Raw genomic sequence first — 8,925 nt, forward strand, 5'->3', positions numbered from 1 at the left:
GAACTCATGTTTTTTCACAAAGCTTGATACATTTCCTTCTGCAGCATCCGTTAGTATCATCATCAGGGTTTCCAACATGTTAGAGTGGAGATGGATAATAATCTGAATAAAAAGAAGAAATAATCAAATACAAAGGTGCTCTAATATGTTCATGGAAAAATTCCATTATCTTTCGTTTTATTTTTTTACACACTTTTTGAATCCCATCGTACAAACCAAGAAGTACTTTCAATGTTGAGAAAGGCACCTTTTAGGGAAGCTTGTATTTTATAGGCACCTCCCCTGCTTTGATTGTCGAACTCCTAGCCTTGCAGAAAACAAAGCCGATCCAGTTCCACTGAGGCAGTTCTGCAGGCGAGCGGAGACCTGCACCTGTGGGTGTCTGAGACAGCCACTCTTTACACAGGCACAGTCGCCTCCTTCTCCCTCGGGCGTGGCTGATGCTCTCGAACTGCTGACCTGGCAGTTAGTAGCCCAGCACATGACTCACTACACCACCAGGGCGCCTTTGCACAAGGACAAGGCATGTATTTTGAATGTAAGTCCACCAGCCGAAACTTGTTTTCTAACTTAAGAACACAAATGAAATGAGACGTAGCACACAGACTTTAGAATCTGGCAGATTTGGGTTAGAATCCTAGCACTGCGACTGATGGTCCCCGACTGTGGGATTATCAGCTGCAGGTACCTAATCTCTGATTTTCAATAGAAGTCACTATGTATTTTAGGTATTAAAGAAAATACTAACCAATTTGACTATACCAGTACCATCCTCTTTAGATTTGACTGTACCATCCTCTTTAGATTTGGAGGATATGACAATCAATCTCCTAAGATTGATAAGATGAGACTTTCTTAAACCCCGCAAGCAGTTCGTCCATCTGTCCTAAAGGGTTGCTATGACTTGGGATCGACTCAAAGGCAGGGAGTTTTTTAAACAAATATTCAATGGGGCAAATGCTACCTTTAAAACTGGAGGGTGTGGGGGGAGTAGGGAATTACAAGGAGGTCAAGTGGGAGAGCAGTGCAAAGGAGGGCAGCCCTGGATGAAATGGACCAACACAGTGGCTGCAACCGCGGCTCAGACATAGCGATTGTGAGGATGGCGCAGGGCCAGACAGTGCTTCGATTGTTGTTCGTCTGGTCACTACAAGTCGCAATGGACTCAACAGCACCTAACAATGACAGCACGTTAGTGCCATGAAGTCTGAGCTGGTTGAAATCTTTATGGGGCACGTCTACTTGTGCTACATGCATTCAGAAACCTTCAACACTGGATACTGTACTTTGTTTCTGAATGACACCATTAAATACGCTCCATCAAAGTGACACAAATGCTAAGTATTTCCACACTGAAGAACCGCACTAGCCCGTGTAATCCCAGGACTGTAATGAATAAAATTCAAGAGCAGAAGAGGAAATGGGATTAGAGCTTAAATTCTGAGCGCTCACAGTGCTCACAAGGCTATGGATGACAGTGGAAGCCCAAGATCCACTTGCAGGGTCCCCACTTGGATTCATTCTCCTGAATTCACTCCAGAATTCCCCTCTGACCGCTGACCAGGGCTGTGAATAGCCTTTCTATCAGGGAGATTGCCCTGAAAAGCGGAATAACGCAGATATAGCTAGGTTAAAATCTCATACCTTTTCATTTGTACTTGCTTTTGAGTATACCACAAGTACTTTTCACCAAACTGGCACAATTAACAACACACACACACACATATACACACACAGCATATTTCCCTCCTAATTACCAATGTTCATTATTAAAATTTGAGAAATATAAAAAGTTTGAATAACTGCAAAAAAAATTCACCAATCACTGTTACAATTGATAAATCATATCAAAAATAGGTTTCCCCAAAAATTTGGTCTTTTGAATCAATTATTTTAAAATGAGCATCTTCCCAGAGCATCAAGGCATTTTAGGGAAAAAAAAAACACCTCATTTTTATTGTATGGAAATATACCACATTGCATCACACCAATTAATATTAAAAAACAAACATACAAACAAAAACTAGTTCATGTTTTAGACTTGGTTTCCAGATTGAAATTAGCACCAGAAGGTATAAACAACCTGAATTTAGCTGGGCAGTGCTTTCACCATTCAAAGACACAAGAACAAGTCAGCCACGTGGGCTGCCGGCTGCCGTTGTCTCCAGTGCCCAGCAACTAGGCGGCACTCCATCCTCCATCAGTAATGAATGAGAAGGGGAAATGAGGCCCCTAGCAGTTTATAAGGAACATGCTGCTAGAGCCCTATTCTAAAAACCACTAGTAGTGATGACCTCCTGGAAGGCTTCACCTTTTCTTAATACGCACCCAGCTTTCTCCCGGTCTCCAGAGCCGACATCTGACTCAGGAAGGATCTCAGGCAAGAGGCTCACTACCTGGAAGTACACTGGCAGAGTGTGTACGGGTGAGGCACTTACTGGAGAAGGGTGGAGGGGAGAATGCTTGTGGCATGGGCCTCCCTCCAACGGAAGCCTCTGGACCCACTCAAGGAAAGCTAAAGCAGGGCACCGCACGTGGCCTTACATCACGAATTTCAGACAGAAGGTCAGAGAAATTGAATTACCGGGGCAGGGGAAATTCTGGTTAATGCTATTTACAGAACACATATTCCCTGCCCACCTTGACCTCCTGACACCTCACAAATGAGGACAGGTCCCTGGGTGCCCTGGATCAAAAAAAGGAACAGACGCTCTCAACGTGTGGAAACTTACATGCCTAGTTTCTTTGGTTTTCTTTAGAAGTGGCTCTTTCTCAGTAGGACGTCATAGTGTGGTAGTTCAGAAAGGAACCCTGGTGGCGCGGTGGGTCACCCTTGGGCTGCTAACTGTAGGGTTGGTGGTTCAAACCCACTGGCTGCTCCAGGGGAGGGAAAGATGGAAAGAGGACGCTTTCTGCTCCTGTGAAGATTGACCGCTTCAGAGGCGATAAACTGGGTTGCTATGAGTCAGAAATGACTTGGTGGCAGTGGGCCTGGTTTTTTGGTTGCTAGGGTGGCTAGATAGTGCCAACATTTAAGCATTTGACTGCTAGCTGAGTTTGGTGGTTCAAATCCATCGGCTCAGAGGTACCTTAAAGGTCTGGTGAGATCTGCTTCCCCAAGTCCCAGCCTTGGAACGCCTACGAAGCAGTTCTACTCTGCACACAAAAGGTCACCAGGGGTCATTATCAGCTTAATGGTAACTAACAACAATAGAATATTGTGGAGAATGCCTAACCATGACCCATGGAGAACAGAACTCCTGACGACTGACTAATGCCGTCATGTGTGATGTGCAGACGCGGCAGCTGTAGCCCCGGGTTTCAGTGCCACCAAGGGGAGCAGTGGAGCCTGGGACTAAGTTCTGACTAACAACCTGTACGGACAAGTTACCAGAAGTCGCTAATTTGTTTATGCTGCTCCCAATTCAACCAAATGTAATTAACTCACGCCTATGGGTGGGGGAATGGGACCGCTGAGAAGCGAGCCTTTCTCCTTTCCCACCTTCTAGGCCCAGCAGACCTCCCTGTAAGGACTAGGCCTTTGTGCACTGCAGAACGGGGCCTAGACTACTGGCCTCGGTTAACAGATAAATGACAACAGTGGCCAAGGGCCCCCTGGTCCATCCCCCTTGTAAGAGCAAGGTAAATCCCACTCCAAAATGGGTTTCCACCTGGAGCTGGAGACATGTCAGTTTTCAGTAGGAATGATTAGAATTCAAAGCCAATCAGTGGAAATGGATCTGTTTGGTGTCTGCTGCTTTCAGACATATTTCATAGTGGAATCTAATCCTTTGCCACTGAGCAGCACAGCTGAAGAGGAGCAATGCTTCCTTCGCAGCCGATAAGTTTAAATCCCACTGGAAAGGGCAGAGGAGACATGGGTGTGTCATGATGACATCACTGACTAAGGACATCACCTAGGACTAAGGTCCTAGGTAGCAAGTGATTAGCTGGGGAAACGGGGAACTAGGCCCTTTGGGCCACATTGGTAGGAGGAAGCATTTAGATGGAAAGAAAATTACCATATATATTCATGTAAAAGCCATGTTACCAGCACAATTTTTATGCAGTTTTGTGGTAAAATTAGGTGCTTCAGCTGATATTCGGGTCACCTTATACTTGAGTATATACGGTAAGTAAAGGGGTAAAATTGGATTGGCTCAAATGCCAACTGCCAGCAGCCAGAAGTTTTAGACAGTCATTTTTAAAGTAGATGGGGACGAGGGGAGAACGTCATTAGTTTCTGCTACTCCTGAGTGAAAAGGCTGCCTGCTCCATTCATCAGTTTGCCATTTCTTAATAACTGGCAAACTGCCTTCAAGGACTACGCGAGCATGAGTCGGCTTCAGAGAAGCTGGGCTCCATGAACTCCTCTATGTAAAGAGCTGGTCTCAAGCCAGAGCTCCACAGAGGGCCGCTGTCTGTCGGCCGTCATCTCGCAGTAAGATGAAGTAGAGTGACATTGAAATGGGGCACACGTAGATCAGGGCAGTTGGAAGAAATTCCGAGTGAGAACTTTTAAACAACAAAACGATCTTTCCGTTTCCTGACAGTGCATGATTCTGTGACCTGATTTGGGGAGAGGCTGATTCAGCTTTGAGATGAATTTAAGGGATCCCCCCTGCCATGGTCCTGGCCCCAAACATGCCCAACCCGACAGGTTGCCCGACTTTCCTTGCCAGCCCTCAGGCAACAGGAGCTGTCCCTCCTGCCAGGCCCCTCGGCCCACTCAGCCCACCTCCTCCAGAATCCCTGGACGGAACCCCTCACTCTCACCGGCCTGCTTTCTCTCTGCCCAGAAAGCATCACAAGATGACCAGTGTGAAGGAGAGAGCACGGGTTTAAGGAGATGAGCAATTCTAGTGGAAGGAAGCAGAAGCAGGTGTCAAGGGCAGCCCATGCTTCCTGGCATCCAGGCCTGCGTTCTGCTCCTTACTGGGGAAGAGCAGTGGGTCCTGGTCCTTGGAGAAGAGGCGCAGCCCGGCAGCACCTGAGGTGGTGGCGAAACTCTAGGCTTTGGAGCCAAATGGATTTGTTTGTGTTAACAACCTGCTGCTGCTCTTTAATGAGGCATGGGCCACCTACTCCCCGGTGAAGCTGAGTTTTCCACAGCTATAACAGGGAGAAGTAACTTCGTGATCTGACAGGTTTATACGGAAGAAACTAAGCTGCGTAAAGTACCCAGCCTTGTGCCGTGGTGAACTGTTTAACATCTTGCCAATCTAATTCTTCTCAATTTCCCCCCAACGATCCTCGCTGATCCTTCCTCATGACCTCATGTCCAGTCTAGTGATCCACGCAATGCATCTCTCACCACATCCATGCGTCTTTCCTATGTGGTGTAATGGGATGCATGTGTAACCTGAGCTCAGTGGAAGAACCAGTCTCTTGCTGATAGTAACAATGCTATTTCAGCCCCGTCATGAAACTGATGCAGGCCTCTCTCTCTCTCTCTCTGAAGCATGTATATGAAGGAGCTTCAGAATGTATGCGGGAAAGCAGAATTAAAAGATCATGGAATTTGCCCATGTACTTTTTGAAGCCCCTTCAAAACCAAAGCAATCCACAGGGAACAGGAAGCAGAGATGAAGCCAATGGCCAGACAGAGTCTGCTGTGCAACCAGCTCAGTTCCCTTGTGGTACGAAAGACCTGAACTTCTGGACTCTGGGCCTTTGCCGGGCTTGGCCTTGCAGACCCGACCGAGCCTGCTCTGACCTATGGTTTCAGCCTAATCCCACAGGCCTGCCTGGTCCCAGGTGCCCCAGATTTAGAACAGTAGCTTTCTAAAGCAGGCTGTGATGGGGGGCTTCTGTATGTGATGGTCCCTCTGTATTTCCAAACACCGGTGCAATTCGTCCCTGTCTTTTTCGGATGCTTCTGCCTCCCGCTGAATGCCATCTGCACTCATTCCCGGGGCCTCTTCCTCCCCACTCTCTCGGAGGCCTTCTCAGGCCCTGGTCAAGCATCCCACAGATGCGGCCAGAACAGACAGCTTGGACATGCATTCCCCGTCGAGGCTCAGACCCTTTGTAAACGGCAAAATCTCTTGGGGACATCTTTTCGTGTGAGCATGTAACAGTTTAATATTTTCCCTGCCCAGTGCGCTCTGCTTTTGTGGCTGTCCCTGCTTTCAGCTTCTGAGTTCCCCTGGCTGCTCTTCTCCGCACACGAAAGCGTTTGAAAACAAGTGTTAGGTCAAATATATCAAGTATTCGGATCTCAGACTTCTTGCCTGACTTTGTTCTTCAAAGTTTCCCTTACAGGTACATCTAGCCCTTCACTTAAAAAAAAGTCCCTAGCTCTACACTTTCCTCTCTCATTGTCCTCTGGGCACTGGTCTGGGGCGACAATTGAGGACAGCACTGCATTATCATTATCTTTTACGGGTTCCTGTTCCTTTTCAAGGGGCCCTGGTGGCTTAGTGGTTACACAGGATTGCCCAGACTGGATTATGATGGGGGCAGGCATCCCCATCCTCCTGCGGAGCCGCTGGTGGGCTTGAGCCACTGACCTTTCTGCCAACAGCCCAATGCCTCACCCACAGCACCACTCGGCTCAGCTTCTTCAAGGCCCAGGAGGGAGACGAGAGCCCACCTCCATTCTATCCCTTGTCTCTGCTTCTCCTTTGTCCCTGGGCTCTATTTAAAGACTTACTGAGCCATGTCTGATACCTGAACCTAGCTGCCTTTCCACCAGGGTCTAAATCCTGGAAGCTCTGGCTGTGCTGCTTCTACTCACAGGGCTTACAACAACGTAACGCTTACAGAGAACAGCTCAACAAACCGTGACTCAGTCAAACTGAATGAAAACCCGCAGAGATCAAAAGCACTGCAGTGAGTCTAGACACCGTTTTATTATATTGCAAAGCTGAGTTGAAACCATAAAATATACTTTTGAGAGCTTACCATGTGTCGGGCTCTATTTTATGCTCTGGAATGTATAAAACAGTCACTTACATTTAAATTGATGCAGGTTGTGCTTTCTGGCTTCATGATTTGAGAAAAAATGGACTTAGCTTTAGCCACTTGGTTCTGGAAGAGAGGGGGGGGAAACCATAGCCTAAATCATTACTTTGTTATCATAAGGGCCTCTGGAAGAAGTCCAGAAATTCCTGCTCATGGGACACTGAGAGGGTTGATATTCACAAAGAAAATGAAGGGTCTTTTTTATCGGTGTTCCGAAATGAACGTTCCAGAAACTGCTTCCCCCAGGAGCACAGAATGAGATGTTTTAACAACCTGCCTGAGTACAGTTTCAAAGATAAAGGCAAGAGTTAGCACTTCTCTTTCTCCTGCTGGAATCAGCTCAAATAAACAAAGCAAGCATGAGAACCAGACATGCAAGTGCCACGGCTGTGAGAACAAGAAGCCTCAAACCAGGAAGATGGAGAAGCCCTGTCCAAACACTGACAATGGCGCCTGAGAAGGACGTTCCATCTCCTTGGCCTTGCCACGAGCCTGCTCTGGCAGGGCCACTTCAGAGAAGGTATTCTGTGCTGCAGCACTAACTCTGTCCTTCACTGAAGTGTGAGCACAGGGAAGGCCACGCCCTCTGGTGCTCGATTGCTTCAGTCTGTCCAGTGGGAAGGACAGGCTGAGCATTCATGCCTCTTCCAAGTAAGAGTATTTGGGCCTAGGTGAGGGCAACACGATGGACTGAACTTCTAAAATGGGGTGAGACCCAGTAGTCCTGCTTCAACAGAGGTGAACCCAGCTCTGGAGAGCATTCAAATTAAACGGCTTACCAACATTAAATATTAAACTGGTTGTCTTAATTTTCAATTTAGGGACTTGGGACATTTTTCGTAGCGTGCTGCTTAGAATTTTATCCAAGTCCTTCTAAGTAGAAATGCAGGTTAGTTCCTCACTTAGAAAAGAGGCCGTCTTTGGAGGCATAAGTGTAGAGGCGGGTTACCACAGCTCAAAGGCCTTGCTATCTTCTGGGCAATTTTTGCCCCAAGATACAGCCTGAAGGAAAAATACTAAAGCCAAGAACAGACGAAAGTAATCAAGTTGTGCCCAGGTAAGTGCACCCCAATCCTTACCTGATTCAGAGCTAACGCCACAGCAAAACAAGAAGCTCTCCTGGACAGAACTTCTCCTTTGATAAGGGCTTCTTCTCGTAATGCCGTACAGATTTTTAAAGACTCACGGCTATTCTATGAGGAGAGAGGATGGCTCAATGAATGTCGTGAACCTTCCAGTTAAATAAAATGATTAACATTGCTCAATAGTTCAGATTTCCCTTTGTAACAATTCCCCCAGCCTATCCCAAGCCACTTAAGATTAAGACCTGCAGAGAGAAGGTACCCTTTCCTCACTTGCTATGTAAGGCCAAGTTGCTATGTGAAAATCAACATCAGGTGAAAAGTGAGGATGACCACATCAGACCACAGAATCAACATCATTCCAAAATTGTCAAACTATATGATTACATAACCGCTGAACCACTGAGAATCACAACCCAGCCAAGTTGCTACATAATCTTAACCATCCCAGCCAGTATTGCAGTTGCCTTGGACCTTAGTAATCATTACAGCCAGACAGATGTGCACTGTTGATGGGAAAAAGAGGTAGATTTGAGTTTTTCCCCATTGTCACAAATATGAAACATCAGATCATGAGCTAGTCACTAAGTGAATGAGCAAACAGAGCAGGCTATCTACCAGAAGTGTTAGCAGCTAAATCTAAATGACATTGCTTTTAAAGCTCGGTCAATTTTCACCTGCAAATACAAAGGTCCCTCTGTATGTGGAGCCGAGTTTCTATGTAAGTATCATAATATAATATACAGACTCTGTCTGCAACTATCGTCAAGAATTTCGTAAAGTGCAGCAACAGCAGGAAATGTTTCTTGGGGTAATTCCCAATTAAAACAAATAACAAAAACATCTATAAGTCAAACATGTGAAAATGTAAGCACTC

General features: G+C 46.5%; 1 protein-coding gene across 1 annotated transcript in view; it reads right to left on the bottom strand.

The window, feature by feature from the left end:
• PTCD2 (pentatricopeptide repeat domain 2) overlaps positions 1-8,925 on the bottom strand; it is a gene marked incomplete at its 5' end in the record, with an annotated part of 29,477 nt that overhangs the window by 6,904 nt on the left and 13,648 nt on the right. Inside the window, 3 exons of the mRNA XM_045285228.1 lie at positions 5-102; positions 6,958-7,032; positions 8,046-8,159. Of these exons, the coding sequence (XP_045141163.1) occupies positions 5-102; positions 6,958-7,032; positions 8,046-8,159 (287 nt within the window). The remainder of the gene's footprint in view (positions 1-4; positions 103-6,957; positions 7,033-8,045; positions 8,160-8,925) is intronic.

Source organism: Echinops telfairi, unplaced genomic scaffold (genome assembly GCF_000313985.2).
Source record: "Echinops telfairi isolate 266 unplaced genomic scaffold, ASM31398v2 ScPeMD7_7469;HRSCAF=8507_1, whole genome shotgun sequence".
Lineage (NCBI taxonomy): Eukaryota > Metazoa > Chordata > Mammalia > Afrosoricida > Tenrecidae > Echinops > Echinops telfairi.